Raw genomic sequence first — 27,434 nt, forward strand, 5'->3', positions numbered from 1 at the left:
TTATGCAGTCTGCGTGATAAAGGACTGCTAAGGAAAGACCTTGCAATCCTCACAAGGAAATGATGGGAGATGCATTGGTACAAATGTTATGGAGGGCACCCTTATAATCTTGTTATTTGTAAAATATTCCGTTAACGCAACAAGATCACCCGCCCCTAACCAAATCGGCCCTTAACAACTGCTGGTCCCAAAAATGCGTAAAATCTTGGTATAATGAGTAATGTGTGTATTAATTTGCTATCCAAAGGAAAATATAGTCAATTTTTGTATAATGTTTTAGTATCATTTAAAAAGTGGTCTGTGGAATGTTTTAATTTTCAATTTTATTCTGATAGTACTATATTTACCAGGATTGGCAGGAGTGTAAGAATTAAGTGGCCCATCATTAAATCATACGGAATCAATCCTGCGCGAAATTATCATTCGTTTAGGATAGTAACCTCAATTTAAGAAGGAAATGTTCTAGTTGAAGCAAAAATAGAAAAGTTACCGCCCCTTAAAGAGTACTCATCATTTGCATTAAATCAAAACACATATTTCCCGTCGATAATTTGTATAAACTTTTACTGTAAAATATGATAAACAAGACAAACAAGGAAAGGAATTAATTGTCTTAATAGTATAACTTTATTTAGTTTATTCTTGCACTCAAGTTGAATTATACTCATTTATTTAGCCATCCTGGATACCCTGCTCCAAATTGAGATATACATTGTTGCAGAGTCTATATGAAAAAAAGTTATCACAACCTTTAGATGGCACAACTTTAATTTTTACACATAGATTACAAAAACAGATTCGACAAATATATTATAGACAGTTCTTAAAATCAAGTAATCACTCAAGTTTACTTTTGAAAAGTTTTATATTGGAAATTCTGATAAATCAATTTATATACAAAGGATGTCTTACCATTTCTGTCAGCATTACTATAATAAACCTAACTTGTAATGATTGACTTTTATTTAAAACATCTGAAGAAGGACACTCTTCAGAAGCATAACTTCAAAATGCAGGTACAAAGGCAGTTATCAGTTATAACGATATCTGACAGTTAGCGGTAACATGAACGCTTGTTTTACAAATAGTTGTTTGTAGGAATAACACTTTAAATATGAGATTTATAGTTTATTAGTTTATTTCAGTCTTTTTTATATGCTCACATATATACATAGGACATATTTAAATTGATATAAATGTACATATTACCATTCTACAATAGCATTATAAGAGACTATATACTGGTAGTATCATTATACGTATATAATCGATAGTTAGGTCCTACTGATAAAAATAACGCAACATTACAAGAATACTTTACATTATAAAAGTAAGATTTTGCCCACTGACCTTCCATTAAAAATAATAATACAATATCTTGACAATAAAGCACCGAGTGTTGTAAATTGTGGCACTAATGCGCAAATTAATAATTATCTTAAAGAAAATATATCACCCGTGGTCAGACCATGGATGAACTGATCAGTCGTGATATTCTATATGTTCATGTAGACAAAATAACATATGGAATATCATTCTCCTAGAAGAAAAAAACACGTTTTAAGGTTAACACTCTAATGTAAGTTATGATTTTTGTCCATTTCTCATAACACAAGTCTTTTGGTAAATCAGACGAGTTACGTGACATTTAGACATATACCAATTTGACTAAAGTTCAGATCTACTTATATCTTCCATGTAAGTCTGATGGCCACCGTATATGCTTCTCTTTCTTTATAATTCGGAGTTCCCGAGAAAGCTTTTTTAGCCATGCAATCAAACCGGCATTTAAAGAATTATCAAAATACAGTCTCCCGTTAGAGTTAAAAGATGATTTTTGTAACAAAAGATGTAAATTTTAAAAAATGAATTTGAAATAAAGATTTTAATGGGCAAAATTGTTTTGCCAGTTTACCTGTCCGCGATATGGACAAAGCCATGTTTGTTCTCGAAATTGTGAAAATAACCTTCTCAGTATTAATTTTCCAAAGGTTAATTTAGAAACCGCATCGCTTTCAAAATAATGAAAGCTCGCCAATGATTGGTTGTTTTATATACCACGAGAAGGTGGTAGACTACCTATGGGTGAATGTCAGGTCCTAATGCGTAGCGTTTTTTAGGAGTTGTTTTTAGATAGATTGAGACGTATACACTCAAGATCTGAGTCGAGGAATCGCATTTTTTAAAAACATTTCTGTCTGTTTTTAAGACTCTAACCTAGAACTATGTCCACTTACATCTCAATATTTTTTTCTAAAAGGTGAGCCCATGAGAAGCAGTTTATACAATACAAGTAAAATAGAATTGTGAACTTTTTTCACAGTTTTTTTTAAACTTAAAATTGAGACTGTTTGTGAGTGAATGAGCCGTGCGTCCAATCTTTGTTATTTTTCGTATTCGTAATTAATATGCGGGGAAAAATGTAATGTAAAACCGCAAAAGAGCAATAAGTTCTCGGCCCGGTATACTTCAAGCCACTACACTGACATTTACACACGATACGTCGATACCAATATCTTAATGAAAATTACGGACCGAGTTACAGCGGCTTTACACAGATTAAGTAAACACAATGTGATTAGTAGAGAGGTGTGTCATTTACACCAAGTAGAGAAATTGAAATCAGAGCCGTCATTAACTACCTTTGAAAGAAAGGGATGTCCCCCAGGGAAATCCATGAAGACTTCATGGATAAACTTAGGAAGGAGTCCCCTTCCTATAGCACTGTGAAAACATTGGCTGCTAAATTAAAGAGGGGCAGGGAGAGCGACAGAAGGCGAGACCTGTGAAGCATTGCTAGGGAAGTGGGCATAAACTTGGTTCAATTAAAGCAATTCTGACTGATGTCTATTGCATGCCAAACATTTCCGCTAGATGGGTCCCCAGACAGATGACTGACGACCAAAAACGGACTAGGCTTGACATTTCAAGATATATTTTGTCTTGCAACGAGGATTAACCTGATTTTATCTACAGGGTCGTATAGGATCGATCAATGTCTTCAATGTGTTGGGATAGTAAGAGGATAATCATTATTGTCTATCTTGAGCAAGGTCGGTACGTACTGTGCAGACAAATTGAGAAGTCTGCGTCAAGAAATTGCGCGTAAAAGGAGGGGCAAACTGACTCAAAACGTGCTGCTCCTGCCGGGCATGCGCCAGTTCAGCCATCCCAAGCTGCGATGGCTGCTGCAACTGACTGCGGCCTATAAATCCTTCCCCTTCCCCAATTTTCTCCGGACATGACCCACTCTGACTTTTATTGTTTCCGAAACTGATAACCAAGCTTCGTGGTAGACGTTTTGGAAGCAATGAAGGTGTCATGGAGGCGGTCAATGATTTCTTTGTAGACCAAAATAAAGAGTTATATTTTGAAGGGTTAAACAAGTTGGAGCACAGTTGGGCGAAGTGCATTGATATAGAGGGCGATTATATTGAAAAGTAAGACTATTAGTTGGGTTCTCTGACTACCGGAAGTACATCGGGCCAAATACTTTTTGATCTATCCTTGTAGCTTTTGACGTCAATGATTTTTCTCTTTTCCCTTTATTTTCTTTTTTACAAAACGCATAAATTTGTTAGTTATATATATAGTTGTACAAATATTAAAAGGTTAAGATATCTTTATCAAAATATGTTCTTTGGCTTTATTACAAAGTGCAAAAAACCCAAATAATTCAATTCAAACAGTTGTTAGACAAGCACTAAAATACGAATATGATAGATAAAGACACGAATCTTGAGGAATGACAGAGTGACAACTAATTGTTCCAATTGTTTTTGAAGATGTGATTATAGAATTTCTATACAAAGCAGTTGATTCTCGAATTAAGATTGTTGGAGTTATTCCTCACTTTAGTAATGTTCATATGTATGCTTGTACTGTCATGATTTTGACAGTTGTGTGACCTAAACAATTACTTTTATTAAGCGAAATTAGCCAAGGAGATCAAAAAAAGAAAGGACTCAATAACGCACTGATGAGCAAAGGAAAATCGTAAGCTTGTGGAAAGTGACTGTCGATTAGAAACACTTTGACAAATGCAAAACCTCCATTTTCAACATGTGTAGTCATTGCTCTTCGTATTTTAGAGACGGTCTCAGCTTTGCATATTTCAGGATTTTCATGATTGTCATTTCTTACATCGATATCAATTTTTGTTCGTATGAAAAAGAATTTTTTCTTGAGCCTTTTCACTTCATTTGCTAACCACAAATCATTTTCTGTGAATCTAGTGGCTGTAATGATAAGAAAAAGGTCAAACTTTTCAAACCCAACGTCTTTTAAATATGTACTTTTAGGAAATTTCTGTGTACCTACTCCAGGCAGATCCCACAAAACAATGTTATCGTTATAAGGATGTGTATATTTCATTGGCACTTCGGTCGTTTCATTAACACCAACTGCAGCCGCTTCTTCGCATTTTGCTTTTAGACCTCTTAAGCTGTTTACGAGTGACGACTTGCCTACCCCAGAATTACCCGTTATTGCAATGTTGAATTCTGGATGTGATGGCTTACTTGAAGATGTCCCCATTATGTTGGTGTATTGTTTCAACCTATAAAAAACAATTAACAACTGAATTAAGACATAAATATCAATAAATAGTCAACACTGTACATGTATGGATAATGAAGTTTAACCTTATATCAAGTAAATAAAACAAAATATTTAGTGTTTAGTCAATGTCATTTTACATAATAAAGCCCAAGTTTGTAAATTGGTATGGTTATACATGGTCATTTTTATCAATGCAAATATCTCCATTAAATATATCTGTGATCTCGAAGTGTGAACTTATAACGTGGTATTCAGTAGTGCTTTAGAATAAATCGTTCAACTTGTTAAATGTTCATGTTGGGATCATGAACAGATTTCACTTGAGTGATGCTACAGTGTCTGGTGAGCAATTTAAAAAGGTTATACTTTAATCACTTTCTTCTCTTCTGATACACAAAATATGAAAATAAGAATGTAGCCTTCGTAGTATTATAAGTGAGCAAACTCTAGTTTAACTCAAACACAATTGTTCATTAATATATACGACTCAACTGAGCGAAAATAATGATGTGATCACGGGATAAATAATGCTTCTAAATAATATACAATTAGTCATAAATACAAAATTTAGGATAAAACTGAAAGTTTTAACATAGTTGTTTTATCAGTTGTAATCTGACTTTCTATTATTATCAAATAAAATGATATTAAATGAAAAGGCGTTTATACGAATAGAGGCGTTATTAGAAAAAACCAAAAAAGAATTATGACTCCATTTAAATACTAAATAATTGCTAATCACATGGCTAAGTAACGCAAGAAAGGAAGAGCAATATTGATCTGAATTACTCAAGATACACCTGGGTAATATTTCAATTAACTAACGCCTAAGGCCACAGTCATGTTTTTAAAATCTTGGTAGGAGATTATATCTCCAATTTGAGCTATCTATAAGATATTGACCTAATGTAAATAGTATTTTACATTAAAAGAAGATTAGTTCTCCTTATTATAACTAAACCACTATTACCCTTTCAGCGTTATCATCATATAATCATGAAATACTTTCACTCTGATGACTCTAACCTGTAACACTATAAAGAGACACAATCACGTAATAAGGAGCTACTATCAGATTATAAGGAAAATACATCAGGTTATAATGACATTACCCATTACTAAGATGACGATAGTTTAGTTAAGCGTACGCGATTGTTTTGGCCACAGTATCTGCAATACGCTATAAAAAAGGTGAAAGTATCTTCAAAAAAGTAATAGTAAATCCCTTATTGAATGAAATTATGGCCATACAAGTGATACAAAATATAATTATTTATATAAATTAATTTAATTATATTACTGTTATTATATTATATACTGTGGCATTAGGAAATATATGTAGATAATTTGAAATATGACGCACATATATCGCAATTAATTCAGATCACTATTTTCCTTTCTCACGTTACAAGGCCATTTAATATGCTATTAAATTGGCGTTATTATGATTTATACGCATTATGAAATTTGATTCCAGAAAGCTCATTCTGGAATTATTCATGCTAGACTTTATTGTCACACATGTTGTTGATGATAATAAGTAACATACATTTGTAGTTTGAAGTGCATACCTTAAGAAATGAAAAAGTAATAGTAAAAATAATATTTTAAACATAGATCTTAAGTTCAAGGGGGAATCATTCTAAAAAGAAATTGTGCTTAAGTTAACAACCTTGTAACACTTCATTTGGGTAATGATAAGGAACATTTAATTGGAGTTCGAAGTAATAATAGTTAAATATTAATATTATAAAGAAAAATATATAAAAAGATAATTCTAAGAATGTGTGTTCTTGAGTCAAAAACAATAACACGTAAGATGCGGTTCATGATAAGGAACATGTATTTTGATATTAACCTTTTCCCTCATATAAGCGTATTTCGACGGCTTTCCCCCCCCCCCCCTCTTTTCTAGGCCTCAAACAGTGAAAAAATGCCCTATTTAGGCCCCAAACACTGGTTTTCGTTTGAGAAATGTTGTTAAAAAAGTGACCACTTTTTCGGCGCCGTCCCCCATCCAAATGTTGCATCAGGGGGTTGCCAGAAGGGGGATGTGGCTCTTCTGTTTGGGGGGTTTGAAGGGGGGCTGAGTCCCTCTCATCGCCAAGAAAATTTTGGACATGTGACAAACTAAAAATGGCCTCAGGTCGATCTTGAGTTAACTAGTAACCGACGCTGAAAAGCCTTTTACTCTATCTCAATTCATTGAGAAGTTGCAGAACTTTGAAATCAGTTTTGATGGAAAAAAACATTGCATAATAGTGATTTTTGGCAATTTTGAGAGGTCCCCCCGTTGACATGGTAACAGGAAATTTTCGATTGAGCATGCTGTTACAGAGGCTATGGTGTAGTCAACATTTGTGCCAAGTTTCATCAGTATTGAAGCATTTTTCATAGTTACATAGCAGTTTGAACTTGTTACAGGAGGCTTTTCAATGAAAACGGCCATTTTTGGCAATATGCTCATGGGGTAAAAGGTTAAAGGTGATTCATTAAGAAAAAAAGAAGTAAGAGTAAAAAAATAACATTTTAAAGCCAAACTCCAAGTTAGGGGAGAAAATTGGTTCCTAAGTTATAAAAAAGAGAAAAATAAGAATCCCTAAAGAAAGCCCAACACGGCAAAATTGAAAATGTTGCAGACTCAAGGAACATTAGACTCAAACTTCAATGAAAATATATGAATATATAATGAAATATAGATTGTTTAAGGACAAGCAGGAAATCAAATAAAAAGTAAAAAATCAAGACACAGTGACATATATAGAAAGTACATCACTCTGATCCGTCCATTCTATCAAAAAATAAAATGTCCAACTCATTTACATTTAGTAACGAACAGCTGTATTATTTAATCTCTCTACCCATCAGTTCAGTAAACATTACAGGACTCAACCACAAGGACGTTTATACTCGGTAAAGAAATAATAAAAGAGACAGAATCATACATTCATTTTGGTCTTTCATGTGACAAATGATTATCAACAAAGAGACCCCAAACCGAAGCATGTAATAAATTAAGAGGGACCATTTTATCAATAGCTAATAGTGACATTCACACTCCTAATCCGATACAATTCCGAACTATTTATTCCTCAATTGTGATACCAAAAGCCTTGTTTTGCTGCGAATAATAAACCAAATCGGTCTGTTTCAAGAAATAACCTTAAAAATTGGATATGACTGTTCTTTCTTATGGAGACAATAGGATATTTTTATCCATCTTTTGTTGTCAAATGCAGTGTAAGTGTAAATAATGTTATGATAATCCGCATAATGTGTTTTGTGAGGTGAATGAAAATAGTATGTTGTAGTGGAATAGAAGCATGTATAGCCTTACTTGCTTTACGACCTTTATATCAGTGTGGATGTATTATTCAGCTTGCTTTAGAAAATGACGATCAAATGTTGAAAAATTATTCAGTTTCAAAGTGCTTGTTTTAGGTGATGAAAAAACATAAACGTATTTTGATCTGATTAAAGTCAAACTATTTAAGCACTGAATGCGATAAAATTGCAACGTTAAGTTAAGTTCTACATTCATCGTCACAATTGATATCAATTAATATATTGTCATTTATATTTCCTTAATATTCTTGGCTATGGATGAGTGCTCGTCATATAGTTACCTTTAATTGTCTTTGTTAACTCGTAGGAATCTTGATATTTCGATTTTGAGTTAATGTTTCTGTATAGAAATTCATTTTAAATGCAATGAATATTGCAATGTTGGATAAATGAAAATGTTTCACCATTTTTCAATGTTATATAAAATTTTGCTCCAGCGAGTTACAGAGTAAAAACAGTAAGAACATTGTTTAAAAAATCAAGGTACAAAATAGTACTGCATTTCAATTATAAAATTGTATGGGATATGAAATAAACTTTAATTTTAGACACTAATATAATTGCAGCAAACTAACGGCAGTAAGGACAAAATTCATTTTGTAATATTTTGCTACTAATCTTTATTTTAAAATCAGAGATCCCTTTTTTTATAACAACCCATGATGCTATGTCAATAATAAATATCAACAAATAAGCAACAGGGAGGTTAAAATTGTGTATAAAAATCTGTGAGGAAAATAAGCTCAATCACGATAAAGGAATTATTTTGTTTATCTTTTAGGGTTTTTTTCTTGTTTTCATAGACATTTATATCATAATTTAATTGTTTGTTTTATTAACTCAATCCTTAAAAAAGTCATTACTGTAATTATAAGATGTACCATGTAAAGGCAATGAATATTTGAATAACAGTGAAATAAGGCAGACACAAATGGTTCCCTACTTTAAGTTGATAGAGTAGTCACTTCAAAATAAAATTTTACGTAGATATAAGCGCTATCATGTATTCTTTAATGAGATAGAAAATACTAAATAACATTACAGTAAAATCTCTACTGACTTGCTTCCCTTAACGTCTGATTACCGGTAGATGAAAATATATATCTTGAAACATCTGTTATCTTTAATTGTTAATAAAACGTCTCCGTCACCAATTTTAACTATATTTTTACTTCTTTACAAACAAATGATAGACAACCTAATTTCCGGAATGACCGCCCATATTTCAAATCCAGTGGTCTGCTTTCGACCTACTAAAAAGTTAGTGTCGCGGTCTGATCCAGGTTACAATAAAATAAGTGTTACATGAATAAAGAAACAATAACAAACAATCTTACAATCTTACATTCTAAATGTGCCAAATTGTTTTAAGCATCCAGGAATTGATGAAATGAATATGTCAAGACCTTATAATCAATGTACTATTTAAATATCCAATTATTAATTCAACATTTATATGCTTTTTATAGCAAATGAGCATTTTTAACATTTGACTACACTTTCTTGCAATATGTTTTCTTTATGTCTATATACAATTTTGATAATCATAAATAAGCTTACTTTTCAAGTGTTTTGTAACACTACAACATTTTTAAGGGAGAGCATATCGTCGCCACCATGTCCGTCCGTCCGGCTGGCCTTCTGTCCGTCCGTTGTCTTGTCCGGAGCATAACTTGAAAACCCTTGGAGATAATTTATTTAAATTTCACACAGTGGTAGAGGACGTCAAGGTTGAGTGCAATGTACAAGAACCATAACTCTATTTTGCTTCGTTTTTGAATAATCTTCCCTTTTAGAAAACTCTTGTGTGGGATATAACTCTAAATCTACAAGTGATATCAACATGAACTATGTAGGTTGATAGATCTCAATGGGTAGCTGTGCAGTGTTCAAGAACCGTAACTCTTCCATATCTAATTTTGAAGTTATTACCCTTTGTTTATTTTTACACTTTGAACTTTGCCGGAAGATAATTCTAAAAATATAAGAGATATTAACATGGAACTTTGTAGGTAGATAGATCTCATTGGGTGGAAGTGCACTGATCTCATTGGGTGGAAGTGCACTGATAGGGAGATGTGCAGTACACAAAAAACGTTACTCTGTCTTGCCTCATTTTGGAGTTATTGCCCTTTGTTCATTTTTTACATTTTAAACTTTGTCAGGGATATAACTCAAAAACTTTAACAGGTATCAATAAGAAACACTTTGTAGATAGATAGATCTCTTTTATTAGAAGTTCAGTGCAAAGAACAGTTACTCTGTCTTGTTAGGAATTCTTGATTACTCTCTATTTGCACGAAGTGTTCGAACTGAATCCATTCGTTCACAATATTTTGATCATTACAAGAATGATTGATGCTTTTGAGTGAATGTCAAAATTGTAAGATCTGATGTGAGGAAGTTTTCATATTTTCAGTAATGTCTGAAGAAAAATCTATTTTTGAAAAGTGTCATAAAAGTGTTTCACACCTTTTTAAATGTAACCAATAAAATGGTAGCATTTGCACCACTTTATTCAATGTAAATCATTATTGGACCTAACAATATCAATTCAGCTACTTGTTTATTTAAGGGGATTCATCTGAACTTGTATTTAAGATTTATTAAGCTATTAAGGATTACTATCTATTTATTTATATGATTTTAATAAATTTTAAGTTTGTTTTTAGTGTAAATATTTATAACAGTTTTAGCTTTTTTGTGCTTGGGAGTTTTTGTTCCTTTTATAGACGTGGGATAACTCATATTTCTATTATGTCACATAATCGACTATAGGATATGATTAGCCGAATAGAAAGAAGTTCATTAAATTTTGCCCTCAGACAGAGAAGATATTTCCTCAAGTAAAACAGTTAATTGTTACTGTTCTAAGATATTTTCCTTTGAAAATGACCTGAAAGATAAAAAAGGGAAGTAGGATGGTGAGCCTCATTTTTTCAATTTGTTTAAATCATGAATCTCTTTCATCATGCTATGTTTAAGAAAATTCTCTGCGCCTGTAAACATTTGCCTCCTTTGACTTTCTAAAACTACTAACCCGTTTAACTAGGGACATTCTAGCTTTATAATATCGAGAGTCATGAATTTCCAAATTTTAGCATTTTTCTAGCACTCGTATTCTTAAAACAAAATGTTTACTAGCATACTTAATTTCGAAGATAAAAGATTTTCGCTTTTTTAATGCTTAAATCATGAAGCAAATAATTTAAATATCTAAAGTCATCATCTAAGCGTCATTATCGTACTACCATGATCCTCAATAACAGACATTTAATTACAGCATTTGTCTTTGTTGCTAGAAATTACAATCACTTGATAACATAATAATCGATTTCTTTACATTTTGGTGTCGTAATTTAGGTCAGGGTGATCATACATTGTATTAATGTAGAGTTTGTGAACTAAAAGAAGGCGAAATGTCTTGGTATGCCAGGACAAGTTGACAAGCAACAACACAAAAACAATTATATGTTATCCACACCAAAAACCGGACCTAAAACCTCTGTACTTCATAGATATCAACAAGTAATAATATTAAACATAACAGCAAGTCAGCGAATTGTAACAAAACGGGAGGCAGGGACACGTAAAGAAAATAAAGTTATATGAAATAGAATTGAAGACAACAGCTGACAAGAAGTACAAACATCATAGATTCAAAAAGTATTTGTCTGTTGTATTTTGGATGCTCTATGTCCCTAAGAATCAAACTTATTTATGGCAGTCTGATTCAGACATCTTTTGCATGAGTTGTTTGTTTATAATTTGTGCATCGGAAACACATTCGTCTAATATGGACATTAATACGGAAACAGTGCTACCATAAGATATCCCTGCTGCAATAACACTTCCAAGTACAGGGAGAACGAAAGCTGTAACTTTCTCAGCAACTTCTGATAAAGCCATTTTGCTCACAACAGTAGCAATCAAACGTGTGGACGCGACTGCTAACTGTCTTGTTATGTTCAAACGTTCTTTAAGATTTTCTACATCTATTTCTAGTGAGCGTGCATTTTCATGCAACGATTTATCATTAAGGCCAAACTGTTGTTTGTAAAATTCGACTTCTCCCATTACAATTGCTGCATCTACAGCAAGACTCGTTCCTGGCAAAGGGACTGCTCCACCAGCTGCTGAACCTAGTGCTACTACCAGTATTCTCTTTCTTAGTGCACTTCTCTTTTGATTTATTATATTTTCAGTGAGAATTGTCAATGTTAATGCCATTGCTTCCTGTTTTAATGTTGGCGCTTCTTTAATCATTGTTTCTACGAGGTTTGGAAAATCATAATCTAGAACAAAGTGGTTGTCGATTAGGTAAACCTTGGTGTTTTCAAAATGTTCTTTTGATACGTGTTGTTTCATTTCCTCCCGTACTTTATTAACTGTGTCAGATTTACTAGTTCCAGGGTAATCATGTGCGTCATTCTCTACGTCCATATTCATTTTTGTGCGTATAAAAAAGAACTTTTTCTGAAGTTTTTGGACTTCATTTGCCAACCAAATATCGTTTTCTGTAAAACGAGTCGCTGTTATTATAATAAAATAATCATACGTTTGAAAATGGACTTTTTCTAAATACGTTTCTTTCGGAAATTCCTTTGTACCCATTCCCGGGAGATCCCAAAGTGCAACACTGTTATTGTTTGGATGCATGTATTTAGTTGGTTCCATAGTCGTTTCATTTACGCCAACCGCAGCTGCGCCCTCAGACTTTGCTTTAAGTCCTCTATAACTGTTTATAAACGACGACTTACCAACCCCTGAATTTCCTGTTACAGCAATATTTACTGGTACATTTCTCCATTTGCCTATGTCTTCCTCAATTTTTTTACTTAATTTTGACATTCCGCCACTTTTAAAAGCTTCTTCGTATTCAACAGCTGATTTTCGGTCAAAGTCGTCAAGGTCTTGGAAAATTTTTGGCACATGCTTACTTGCTGATGCACCCATTTTGTTGATAGTTTAATAGCAACCTGAAATAATGTTTTACAAAGTATAGAAATTACACTACCATTCCTTTGTATATTTGTCACATGATCAATAAGTTTGATCAATATAACAAATGATACACATTTTTCCTGGTATTGAACAATTAAATTCTCGAGGGTAAGTGATTAACAGAAACAAAATAATGAATCCGTACTGAATAGATTATATAGATGTGTTTTGGCTTTTATGCTTTCAGAGTGTAGTGAATTTCTGAATTAAGGTATGACCTCTACGTTGTAAGTATGGATGCATGAGCATATGTGGTGTCTCAATAACATCAATGTTTTCACGATTTTGAGTGTATGGTTATCTATATGAAAATAATTGTTACAATTTATTTTACTATGGATAAATTTCAGCATGCCTGTGAGATCCATCCAAGTATTTTAGAGACTTTATGATTTATTCGCTTATTGTAAGTTGTAAAATTGTGCTTACGGGATTTTCTTTTTATTTCTCCCGCATTTGAATAATTTGAGTTTATACGCGAAATTAAAATGTTGCTGACATACAGACTTTCTCCATATTTTTTATCATTTAATAAATTTGTTTGTTACCTTTTTCATTTATTTTTATTCTGAACTGAATCGGTACATGTAATGTCGAATGACTTTTTTAAAACGGAAAATGTAACATAAAAAATGAACAAATATTCTATTGGACTTCCACGTTCATAGGTTTTGTTTACTTTCATATTAGTTCTATAAGCAGTTACAAGGGTGTTCAGAAGATCAACGTTAGACAATGATCCAAAGTCCTGTCAGTGGTATGACTTTCCCGCAACCTCAGCAGTTAATGAATATGAGAGCGATATATTCTATGGAGGTATGGCGTAAATAATCGTATCATTGGTGAAATAGCCTTAAATGTCGAGGAAACCAACGTCATTCTACAAGATGATGAAAAACGTTTTGACAGATATATTACAAATACCTTGAGACAAGGTAGAAAGCATTATGCCTGATCGTGTACAGAGAATATGTGAAAACTCTCCTGGTAAATATAAGAAAGGAATTTCTTGCTGTTTTCAATATTAACAACATCAACAAAGACTTTGTTATATTTTCACAGGCAATATCGTTAAAAACACAAGTTATCAAATGCACAACCAGTATCCACTGGAAATATTCGCATATAGACGTAAGCTAGTACCTATAATGAAAAAAGCAAGAGAGGACAACAAAGCAGCTTATATAAAGTATAACCGCTTCGTAGTTAAAGGACAAGGTTATGGAAAGACTCCTGAATTATAGGAAATAGGGGAATTTTCTACGGACTTGAATCACAGTGTGACAGAAACAGCGACTTAGATTTAAATCAATATTTCTACGTTAAATTTTACAGAATATACATATTATCAGCTCAATAAAACTAAACGTTTTTTTTGTCGATGTTTTGCCCTATTCAGGAAAAAAACTTTTTATTATACAAAATATAAAAATAGAAAGGGTAGACATAATAGGGGGGACAGAATTGTATTACAGAAAAGCATTATAGGATGGAAATGAAATAGATGCAATTCGGAACTCAGCTAATCCATAGGTACAAAAAAGACTTTTACATTTACAGTTTCGGGGTGCACTACCCGTCAAAATAAATAAGTCAACCTGTTGTATCTAGTTTGTTTGTATCTACGAATTTGCTGGTGGAAGAATATTCCTCATTTCGGAGCGGAACAATAGTATGGATAAAACTTGACAAATCGTCCTTTGCATTCGAAGGAGAAATATTCATATAGGAAAATATGTTCTACGTGAAGATTGTCTTCTGTACGATGTGACTTATTATAATTTTTTCAAAACACTAGAAAATGATGTTAAAGATTTTTCACCACAAGGTTTAGTTTACGTACCTGGGACATGAATAGTAGGATAGTTGTTAGGCCAAACTATATTGCATATGATGCAAAAAGTACTTTCATAGATTAAAACAATAATGTTCCAGATTTGCCAATAAACCACTTATCAATTGATTAAGCGGTTTACACAAAAGGACTTGATTTACTTGATATGTGCAAGTCAACTGATCATGAATTGAGAGTATGTAAAGAATAGGTCATGCACCAATTGCTGCCACAAAGTTTCAAGCGCGATTGATTACTCACTATCGAGAGAATGAGACTTTTCATGCGTAAGTAATAGTGAGATCATGAGTTTCAACGATTTGACTGATCATTCTCCGTTATCATTTACAATGCGTTCTCAAGAGATTAATGATTTAGACATTAATGCAAATACTGAATACACATGTGTGAAATGTGATGATCAGAATAAATGTTAGTAAAGACGAAGATTTGCAATTGCAAAATTGTCAGATATTCATTCGATGTTCCAAAATCTAGACCACTTCGATGACAACAGTTAATTTCGTAGAATTTTTTCTCAAACTAATAAATGAACAAGCATTGTGGCTCTTAAGCAAGAAAAGAAATATTTTAAGCGATTAGATAGAGGACATTTGTTTGTTTTGCATGTAAGATTGAAATATAATTTCACTGAGTGAACACCAGATGCAATATTTTCACGAGTGTCGTAGCCACGAGTGAAAATATAATAGCTGGTGTTCACGAATGAAATATATTTCAATCTTATATGTAAAACAAATAAATTTTCTTTTATTTCATGCTTTTTAAGTGATTTTAAGTATTTTTTACTGATTTTGCCGTGTAACGTCGCGAATTCTCCTTCGTGACGTCATCACATCATGACGTCACATTATCAATTTTGAAATATAGTTCTGTTAAATTTCTCTAATTTTGCTTCATTTCTAACATGATGTATGGTGACATCGACTTTCTTTTCCTAAAGAAGCAAAATTTACCTTTGACGGCACTTATTTCAGTCTGTTATTCCATTTAGTTTAATTTTCTTTTCATCCACATTCAGATATAGTCCGGCTACAATGAAAATTAAAATAGTTTATAAATTTCACTAGTGGTTTATCAGAATATAATCATCTGATACATTACAATAAAACACTGGAAAGCATGAAATAATCTATTTTAACAGTAAATCTTTATCAAAGAAAAGTGATGGATTTGATCAGATTTGTGATGTGAACAAAATGAGCATTATCATTTATAAGTTAGTCATACCATAAAATAAAAACGCGACGCCTGAATAGTTTATTCAAAATTAATCTATGCTTAATAATAAACATGGAATGTAGCTTTTAGAAAACAGTAGATATTTTATTTTATTCCAATAGGCTTTAAAGCCCATGAAGGCACAAAACATGTAAAAAATACAGTGTATGACATCAACATATTTACAAAATATCAACAATTATCAAATGTTTAGAGATGATCAATTTTTATTAATAAAGAAACTCAAATTAAGGTACAAAATGAACATTTTCAATATCAAAATAAATATATAACTTACAAGTCTCTTATTATGTACATTACACACAACACTATGTCTCTTGAGAACAAAAACTCTTAAGTATCACAATTTTGACTGATATGAATTACACACAGCTTAAGAATTTTGACTTTTTGTAATAACAATCTTAATACTTTCAAAAAAAGCATTTACATATTCACATGTATTCTGTATCGGTTATCCTAATACTTACAAAATAACTTTACATATACACAACTATTCTGTATCATATTGAAAGAGTTTTTTTCATAAACTAACTTGCTTCTTTGAGTCAAAATTTTATATATACACATACTTTACAATACTTTTTCGCATACTTGTAATTATAAATTGACTTTAAAACATTAACAAAATTGGCATATGTTTATACCCACATCGTAAAAATGGAAGGTCCCTTCATATTAACTGCGGATTTCATAACTAAAATAAAACTTAATCATTGTAAGAATAATTGGATTATCTCTGAAAATTCGAAAGTCCAATTTCAAAACTGAGTTGACTATCCATATAAAATTAAGTTGCAAGAAGACCTTCGGGCTGACTTAATTGTCAATCCTAATCATAATATAATCCAACAGAAGTCATGATATATATAATTATGTTCAATAACATATCAATTTACTGCATAGTTAAAACTGTCTTACTGAAACGAAAGATTAAGAGATATCGTATGGATATTATATCAACATGAAAATTAGAACAGGACATAGTTGCATTATCAATCATACAGTACCTTATATTTAATGATAGATACTTTGTAAATATATAAGGTCTACAAATTTGTACATGCTAGGCCGTATCCAGTATTTTCTGGTAATATATTTTTTCTCAATATCAATGTACCTTACATATACATGTACAATAACAAAATGATATTCATCTTATTACATGTTATACATTTCTATCACTAATAGGTGTTTGGTACATTAATTAGCTTCAATTTTTAATCTATGAGATGATACGATTAAATAAATGATCGGCAAGATTTATGAATAATGAGACATTCCAAATATGTTTGAAATCTAAGTTGTAAAATAAGGCTCTACTTGATTGGCTAAGTCTTGCATTTCAGTTCTGTATAAATTTATCGTTTTATGTTTGTTGAACAACAAGGAGAAAGATTTCGGTATCACACTCGCCTTGAAAAAAACACGCATCAACAAAAGCAAGAGAACATGGTAAATCTTTTAATAGGGAACACTAATTTGTTTAATTTGCATACAATTTTCATCCCTTTTGAATAAGTTACAAACAATAACTCTTAATTATTTTCAAAAGAACAAATCCATAAAAGTTCAAAAAGGGAATTAAGCATATCGAACAATTCTAACTTATGTTTTTGATGTGAACTTATGCAAGAATTTATTTAAAGTAACCATAGCTTTTTGTGCTTGCTTTGAGCAGTAAAAAGCGAATCTGCTGTAGTAAATGCCACACCTATGTAACAAAACTTCCTAGCAATTTCTGTTGGATCATTAGTATTATGAAATATTGTGTCACCAGGAATAGTAGCACTTTTTTCTAAGTTTTTGATCATTTACTTTAAGCTTCAATTTAATACAATATTCATATAAAATATGTATTCTACATTGCAGTGTCTCGGATGAGGGCGCGCGGCGAAGTTTTATTTATTTAATACCCCCGCCAACCGCTAATTATCCTGTTTTCGTCCCGCGACCCCGTCGTTTTTTTTTTCTTAAATCTCGCTCCGCGCTCCCGCGCGGCGAAATTTTATTTATTAAATTTCGCCTCGCGCTTTCGCTAATAAGCGTGTTTTCGCTGCGCGCCCCCGCCATTTAACATGTTAATAATCGACTTTTCGCTTGGCGGGGTCGAGGGGCGAAAAGACCCTAATAAGCGGAAGCGCGCGGCGAAGTGTTATTTATTAAACTTCGCCCCGCACCCTCGCTAATTAGCGTGTTTTTGCTATGTTTTGTTAATCATGATTAAAATGTTTTCTGATACAGAAGAAAATTATGAGCTATCATATTATTAAAATACATTAAGTTGTCATTATTAAAACAACTTTTCTAATAATTTAATTAGACTAACTACTGAATAATGACCAAATCGGCCATCCGATTTAATTCTTTTAACATAGCTTTTTATGTAAATATTCAATAAAGAGCAAAAACCTAGCATTTTCAATAATAAGCAATTCACTATTCATTTCCAGTGCCGGCTACAGGCTTTATTAGTGATTTTTAGTTGAAATTTCTTTTCATTTGATTATATCTATATTGTTCATAGAAATTTCAATTAATAAGATTGTTTTATGTCGTTAAAAATTGTTGAATCTTCATAATAGTTTGCATTTTCATTCAAAAACTAATTATCAACAAGGCTTTAATAACATCAACTTTCATTTTAAAGTCCTTTGCTGATTATAAAAGTGCCTTTTCTTTTCATTTATCATTAATATGATTATGATTATTATTTTTTAATTTTTTTATTTTTATTATTTGTAATTTACGTTTTATTTTGGGTAACGAACAACTTGCCTTTACAGCATGTATAGGCCGGCTCTAACAATTGGCTAGAAGTATGTATCTGTAAGGCTAGAGACTTAGAAAAACAATAATTATACCTCATCGTTATATAAATGTTAACCTTTAAAATGTCATTGTACTAGAAGCGGCGCCTGTTACCCTTTTTAGTAAGCCTGATCTTATCTAGTTGTAAAGTTGCAAAAAAATAAATTGGGCGAATCATTATTGGTTTAGTATTTGATCACTCAACTACTTCATGAACAAGTGCCGCATTGATTTTGTTTATGCCAAAGACCATGATCATAAGAAACCTAAAACTTGATAATGCTTCTCAAAATTCAGACAAGACATAATGACACAAACCGCAGCTTTTTTTACAATTTGCGTCAATTAAAGCCATTCTATTACCTCCATACTTTTCAACAATCATGGTGAAATGACAATCATTTACTGTCCGCTATTATTCCGTAGCATATTAAGGAGCGTAAGATTGTATTCATAAGATTTATTTTCTTTGTAGGTGGGCATTTTTCATTGTTTAAAAAAACTTTTTAAAACCGATATATACGAAAGCCTAATAGTGTCAAATGAAATAAAAAATAAAAATGCAAAGGCGTTATAACGCGAATAAAGGCGTAATTACGCGAATCAAAAGGCGTAATTACGCAAATCAAAAGGCGTAATAACGCGAAAAAAGGCGTAGCAACGCAAATAAATGCGAAGTAACGCGAATAAAGGCGTTATAACGCGAATCAAAAGGCGTATTAACGCGAATCAAAAGGCGTATTAACGCGAATCAAGGCGTTATAACGCGAATTAAAAGGCGTAATAACGCCTTTATTTGCGTTATAACGCGAAACAAAAGGCGTTATAACGCAAAACAAAAGGCGTAGTAACGCGAATAAAGGCGTAGTAACGCGAACCAAAAGGCGTAATAACGCAAATCAAAAGGCGTAGTAACGCGAATAAAGGCGTAGTAACGCGAAGCAAAAGGCGTAATAACGCGAATCAAAAGGCGTAGTAACGCGAATAAAGGCGTAGTAACGCGAACCAAAAGGCGTAATAACGCAAATTCAAACGCATTATAATGCCAATTTTATACCATATTTATACTTATCAAATGGCCTAGTAACGTGAGAAAGGAAAAACAATATTGATCTGAATTTATTGCTCAAGATATAAACTCGTATAGAATAATATAATATACATTTACAATAACTATCATTCCATTTGCGCAGTAATATTGCAAACCATTTGTAATAATCTAATAAAGACTCTTTGATATTTGTCAATATCAGGTGACTTAGAGACTTAAAGGTCCATTGGGTTATATGTCAATACAGTTACTCTGAATTCACATCATTGATTTTACACATGTCACTTTAGTAAATGAATTTCTATTTTTTCTTATATCTTATCTTATTTTATATGTGCGTCATATGTTCAATTATATACGGATATGTCCTGTATAATTACTTAATTTATAATAACCTGTAGTATCTTTTAATTATGTGAATGTCGTTCCTAAATACGCTATAGGTAATTGGGTATAGGTAACAAGATTTGGAAAAACGTAAGGCATACGTAAGGCACATTCGGGTGAAAGTATCTCTAATTATTGATAAGTATGCTTAGAGGGGTAAAAGTGTTTCTGTTAAGTTACAATTATAGGAGACATTGTCTTCTTTGTCTTTATCGAAGAGTATCTATAGTTGGGTGATAGTAACCTCTAATCTCACGAAAGCATTTCCTGATAAAAGATTTAAAAAATCAGACTGTGGCCTTAGGACGTATCCGTACATAATTGAAAATAAAAAGTACATCTTGATCAATTCATTTCAATCAACATTGTTCTTCCTATCTTACATCATAAGGCCACGGTTTGGAATTTATATGGTATTAAATTAGCGTTATAACGCCTTTCGTTTCGCGTTATTATGCCTTTTGGTTCGCGTTATTACGCCTTTATGTTCGCGTTATAACGCCTTTTGATTCGCGTTATTACGCCTTTTGATTCGCGTTACTACGCCTTTATTCGCGTTACTACGCCTTTTGATTTGCGTTATTACGCCTTTTGGTTCGCGTTATAACGCGAATCAAAAGGCGTAATAACGCGAATAAAGGCGTTATAACGCGAATCAAAAGGCGTAGTAACGCCTTTATTCGCGTTATAACGCGAAACAAAAGGCGTAGTAACGCCTTTATTCGCGTAATAACGCGAATCAAAAGGCGTAATAACGCGAATAAAGGCGTTATAACGCGAATCAAAAGGCGTAATAACGCGAATAAAGGCGTTATAACGCGAATCAAAAGGCGTACTAACGCGAATAAAGGCGTTATAACGCGAATCAAAAGGCGTAGTAACGCCTTTATTCGCGTTATAACGCGAAACAAAAGGCGTAGTAACGCCTTTATTCGCATTTTAACGCGAATCAAAAGGCGTAATTACGCGAAAAAAGGCGTTATAACGCGAATCAATAGGCGTTCTAACGCGAATAAAGGCGTTATAACGCGAATCAAAATGCGTACTAACGCCTTTATTCGCGTTATAACGCGAAAAAAAAGGCGTAGTAACGCCTTTATTCGCGTTATAACGCGAATCAAAAGGCGTAATACCGCGAATAAAGACGTTATAACGCGAATCAAAAGGCGTACTAACGCCTTTATTTGCGTTATAACGCGAATCAAATGCGTACTTACGCGAATAAAGGCGTTATAACGCGAATCAAAAGGCGTAGTAACGCCTTTATTCGCGTTATAACGCGAAACAAAAGGCGTAGTTACGCCTTTATTCGCGTAATATCGCGAATCAAAAGGCGTACTTACGCGAATAAAGGCGTTATAACGCGAATCAAAAGGCGTAGTAACGCCTTTATTCGCGTTATAACGCGAAGCAAAAGGCGTAGTTACGCCTTTATTCGCGTAATATCGCGAATCAAAAGGCGTAATAACGCGAATAAAGGCGTTATAACGCGAAACAAAAGGCGTAGTTACGCCTTTATTCACGTTATAACGCGAATCAAAAGGCGTTATAACACGAATTAAGGCGTTATAACGCGAATCAAAAGGCGTACTAACGCGAATAAAGGCGTTATAACGCGATTCAAAAGGCGTAGTAACGCCTTTATTCGCGTTATAACGCGAAACAAAAGGCGTAGTTACGCCTTTATTCGCATTTTAACGCCAATCAAAAGGCGTAATTACGCGAATAAAGGCGTTGTAACGCGAATCAAAAGGCGTAATAATGCGAATAAAGGCGTAGCAACGCGAATCAAAAGGCGTAATAACGTGAATAAAGGCGTTATAACGCGAATCAAAAGGCGTAATAACGCGAATCAAAAGGCATAATAACGCAAAACAAAAGGCGTTATAACGCTTAATTAATACCATATAAATTCCAAACAGTGGCCTAGTAATGTAAGATAGGAAGAACAATTTGATCTAAATAAATCGATCAATGCGAACGTTTTATTTTCAATTCTGCACGGATACGTCTTAAGGCCACAGTCTGATTTTTTAAATCTTTTATTAGGAAATGCTTTCGTCAGATTAGAGGTTAAATATCACCCAACTATAGATACTTTTCTACATAGACAAAGAAGGCAATGTCTCCTATTATTGTGACTTAACTAAAACACAATCCCCCATTTAAACATACTTATCAATAATCACCCTAATGTGACTAACTTATACCTTACGTTTTCCCAAATCTTGTTACCTATAGCCTATTAATTACCTATAGCTTAATTAGGAATGGCATTCACATAATTAGAAGATACTAGATTTTATAAGGTAAACAAATAGGATATATCCGAAGATAATTGAACATATGACGCACATATAAGATAAGATAAGATATAAGATAAGATAAGATAAGATAAGATAAGATAAGATAAGATAAGATAAGAAAAGAAATTCATTTACTATAGTGACATGTGTAAAATCAATATGTGATACATGTGAATTCAGATTAACTGTATTAACGTCCAGTCCAATGGACCTATAAGGCACCAAGACACCTTAAATTGGCAAATATAAAAGAGTCTTCATTAGTTTATGACAAATAGTTTGCATTATTACTGCGCAAAATCGGAATGTTAGATATTGTAAATGTGTATTATATTATTCTTTACGAGTTTATATCTTGAGCAATAAATTCAGATCAATATTGGTCTTGCTTTCTCACGTTACTAGGCCATTTGATTAGTATAAATATGGTATTAAATTGGCATTATAATGCGTTTTAATTTGCGTTAGTACGCCTTTTGGTTCGCGTTACAACGCCTTTATTCGCGTTACTACGCCTTTTGATTTGCGTTATTACGCCTTTTATTTCGCGTTATAACGCCTTTATTCGCGTTATTACGCCTTTTGATTCGCGTTATTACGCCTTTATTCGCGTTATTACGCCTTTTGATTCGCGTTATTACGCCTTTTGATTCGCGTTATAACGCCTTTATTCGCGTTACTTCGCCTTTATTTGCGTTGCTACGCCTTTTTTCGCGTTATTACGCCTTTTGATTTGCGTAATTACGCCTTTTGATTCGCGTTATAACGCCTTTATTCGCGTTATTACGCCTTTTGATTCGCGTAATAACGCCTTTATTCGCGTTATAACGCCTTTGTATTTTTATTTTTTATTTCATTTGACACTATTAGGCTTTCGTAAGTATATTATTACTTTCTTAAGTTATTTTGTTTACAAGAATGCACGAAAGTCAGTCGTTTGTTTTATATATGTCTGATAGTTTATATTATTTAATACATTTGATCAAAGAAACACACACACACGCGCATGCACAGATTGATTGTTATTTTCATTGACATGTCATGTTTGTCCAGGTATTAATAATTTCCATATACATGTACTTATTACAAAGTTTTAGCGTCATTATCGCAAAAAACAGTGAAAATTCAATGACTACACCTTCAATGTCAAGGTCATAGTTATTTGATTTCCATAAATGTCTTGTACTAAAGACTATTGTGTCTAAATATAAAGACAAACCATGTTTAAAACAAATGTCTAAGCAGTTAAAAAAAGCAAAATACAATAATTGGAACTTTAGGCTTAAGGTCATTTATTACTCAAGGTCAAGGTCAGTCTAGTAATCTTGAAGGAAAATTGTTAAGGATTGTCGTTTCCAAGTATGAAGACAACTCATTGATTAACACTAAAGCAATAGTCACTTTGGTACATTTTTCATATTCTCTAAGTTAATAAAAAGGGGCATAATTCTTTCAAACTAACTATCAGAGTTATAAAACTTTATATTGTGACTGAAGAGATAGAGATTCGGGGATAAAATGATAAATCAGCGAGTTTGAAAAACGCCATTTTAATGCATTTGCGATGATTTTACTTACTGGTTCTCCGCGTTACATCGTATAGAGAAGAACCATTGTCTAACTGTAACGGATTACATAAACCGTTTTTAAGGCTTGAATGTATTCAAGTGTATACATGTGTATTTCATACACGGGTATATATACCCTAGGCAGAGTATGAAAATCAGTTCTAGCGATATTTCTCTTACGAGATCACCAGCATTCAAATTCAATATTTATAATGTTATTAGCTTATGTTAAAGACATAATTAAGCAAATTGTTTTATAAGGAAAAAAATACAATGTTAATGAAAGATTTATTGAATGCATATGTTTATTTCAAGTTTGAATATGTGGAACAGAACTTGTATTTTGATAAAGGAAATTATATTGATATGTATATATTCGATATGTATGTTAGCATGTCTGAGCACGGTCCGTTGTTCAATATTCCGAGGAATAGTCTGAGGAGGATCAATCTTGAGTTTCCTCCGTGCATGCCCACGGATTCTACGGTTCCTCTTACATTTAAAAAAAGATAAAAGGGGTTTTACGCCGGCGGCCAGTATTTCTGAGACGAATATACGATCGAACCTGTTAAGATTTGTTAAATTTACATTTTATCATGAAATGTCTTGGACATAGTACACATTTTATCATGAAATGTCTTGGACATAGTACACCAGTTTTGATCGTGATATGCTTTATACATATGTATTTCTCATTGTGATATATCCTCCTGTTATAACGATCTCGTAATAAAATAACCTCGCTACAATGCACAACATAGTTGTTTACTTATTGAAAATTAGAGTAAGACTAGTTCGTGTTAAATGTTGAATTCAACTTGAGCCAGTGCTCATGGCGTGATCAGTAGCTTGCAAATACCACTACCGTCCATGAAAAGACTCAATCAAATCGAGCCCTAAACAATTTTATTTCGCCGTTTTGGGCTTTCGTTAGGGATTCTGTTTTTTTCTATTTCATTAGAATTTGAAAAAGTCTTCTTCATTCTTTTATTTGATTTTTTTGTTTTTTAACACATTGTTTTGTCCGTATCTCGGCTGACTTTCCTGGATAAGTAACCTGTAATCCGACATATTTTTATTAATCAATGGTGAGAGACAAATTACAATATGATATTGTCCATGATCAATTTTCACAGAGAAATTTCGTCTCTCCCGACGATACAATCTGGATCACTAATCTTACTTATCCAATGCTCTTCTTATTGGGCTAAGCGGGCGGACGTACATGTTAAAGGCACATCATGTCTCAGAAAAGCATATTTTGTGTTTTTTGTCTTGTAAATGTTTACCATAAAATGCGTAGATCAATACATTTTATTTATTTCATCAAAGGTTTTATAAGATAGAATTTATTTTACTACTTCTATTTAAAAGACAATGATTTTATCTCATTCAAAATTTAACCTGTATTATTGTGTATTTATATCTAAATAAACATCTATATGCATACGCAGAGTAAGATATCGGCAATTAATAATGAGTAATCTTATGATCAATAATAAATCCATACTAAACTATTTTAAAAATCGCATGCTTTGATTAGTTAACATAAGGTGCTTCATTGCTTCATACATTCAATAATTGGGTTGTTCAAACTGGTTACAAATTAAACTTATTTGTTCATGTTTTGAGCCATGTCAAATTAATAACGTTTTATCCTTTAAAACAAGCACTTACAATCGAAGAATATCCCAGTTACACTGGACATGCGACCCAAGTGCGTTTCCAGGGTGAAACGTAGCTGTTAATGTGCGCATGCTATCTTAAAACCAAAACGCTCGTTTCCTTTTTTTGAATTCTTTTGTAGAATTACTTCATTTCGTAAGTTAATATTTTCTGTTAAATCAGGGTATCATACTTGCTCTTTGTATATTTTTAGATAAGCAAAACATTATTTTAACCTCTAAGGAGGTTAGCGCCGAGCCATACAGATTTAAATTCATTAGTGCTGACTAACAAACACCAACCTATAGTTAACAAAGACAAAAGAACAGAAGGAGCATACAATATTGTCTGATGAGTCTTAACGTGAGAAAAATCTAGATTGTGTTTATTCTTGAAAACTTAATCATTTGCAATAGAGCGCAAGAATCTAATACTATTGCAATTAAACTTGAATTTATTAGCCACTTAAAGTTTCAGGTTATTGTTATTTGATTTGCTTAAATATGAAAAAAGTCTTCAATACAAGTTTCACTAAAAATATAAGTTTTCAATACTTACCAAATATAATGCGTCTGTTAATTAAATCGATATTCCTTTAACTTAAATGAAGCTCCAATACACAACACTGCCAATATACCCGGAGTAGCACAATACATTTATATACCTGTCTTTACAGCCCATAATTCTACAGTGCAGCTTTATTGTCATGGGCGTAGCTAGTCTTTTTTTTCAGAATGTCACAAGGTGTATCTAAGACCCGCTTGGAAGGAATAGAATTGAAAGAAGTATTGCATATCAGCGCTTTGTTGGTCTTCTGAAATACCAACTCTTTACTTCTAATCAACAGGGAATTTTTAATCAACAAATAAATCCCTCCTAGACATTATGTTCAATTTTCTTTTCGAATAGGGTCCCTTCAAGGAAGGTAGATATCGTTTTCATGAGCGTCATTTAGGTAGGCAAACTGCTGTATCACTCTGGAATCCGGGATTTTTTTATTCAGCTCAGACTTGTTCACTCTCCATCTCTTAATGTGATGCAAAGTGTTATATTTCATTCTTAATTATTCATTGAATATTAACGTAACGACTACGCTGCTTGTATATCTATTGCATTGTGATTTTGTACAAAACTAAAATAAGATTATGTTCTGTTCCGATTCATTAATATAGGCGCTTTCATAATATAAGGGCTGGATTATCAAGCGGGGCCTTATAGTTTATACAAGTTAAATGTTGATGCTGCATATCAAAGCCGCCGCCAAATGATGTGAACATATACAGGTAATGTACAAAATCAGAATTGAAAATCGTTCTCTATTACAGTTGAATATGCGAAGCACAAATCAATTTTCTCTCCATGCTCTTGTTATGTGTCTGAAAGTCTGAAATGTTTGTCTTTGAAACGTCTGGTCGAAGCAAAATAAATTGGATAACAAAAAAATTGAATGATTGGTAATGATTGTCCATTAAAATATTGGTGCGAATTCCATAATGTTCGTTCGAATGAATTTGAGGACAAACTGTCTCTTATTTTACAAATAGCAAAAATATGTCTGTAATATCAAATAATAGTTATGAATAAATTGATATGTATATTATCAATTCTTAGTTACGTATTGTTTTCGTATTTATAAAAGA

At 32.6% G+C, this 27,434-nt stretch overlaps 1 protein-coding gene across 2 annotated transcripts; it reads right to left on the minus strand.

Moving 5' to 3' along the window:
• Window positions 1-1,033: 1,033 nt before the first annotated feature.
• LOC132735307 (T-cell-specific guanine nucleotide triphosphate-binding protein 2-like) lies at window positions 1,034-26,617 on the minus strand. Of its 2 annotated transcripts, none has more exons than XR_009626438.1 (2): window positions 26,353-26,617; window positions 1,034-4,558 (listed from the first exon to the last, which is right to left on the minus strand). XR_009626438.1 is itself a non-coding variant. In XM_060722249.1 (2 exons), exon 2 carries the CDS (start codon window positions 12,859-12,861, stop codon window positions 11,620-11,622), a length of 1,242 nt encoding a protein of 413 aa, XP_060578232.1. In that variant the 5' UTR covers window positions 12,862-12,884; window positions 26,353-26,551; the 3' UTR covers window positions 10,180-11,619. The 2 variants fall into 2 exon arrangements, 1 of the variants encoding a protein (XP_060578232.1); XM_060722249.1 differs by lacking the exon at window positions 1,034-4,558 and adding an exon at window positions 10,180-12,884 and having other exon boundaries at window positions 26,353-26,551.
• Between the last annotated feature and the right edge of the window lie 817 nt (window positions 26,618-27,434).

The sequence above is a fragment of the Ruditapes philippinarum genome, unplaced genomic scaffold, assembly GCF_026571515.1.
Source record: "Ruditapes philippinarum isolate M1 unplaced genomic scaffold, ASM2657151v2 ctg751_1_1_1_1, whole genome shotgun sequence".
NCBI lineage: Eukaryota > Metazoa > Mollusca > Bivalvia > Venerida > Veneridae > Ruditapes > Ruditapes philippinarum.

Bases quoted from the DNA above. Each gene is read 5' to 3' on its own strand.
- LOC132735307 (XM_060722249.1), bottom strand. From the start codon at position 12,861: ATGGGTGCATCAGCAAGTAAGCATGTGCCAAAAATTTTCCAAGACCTT.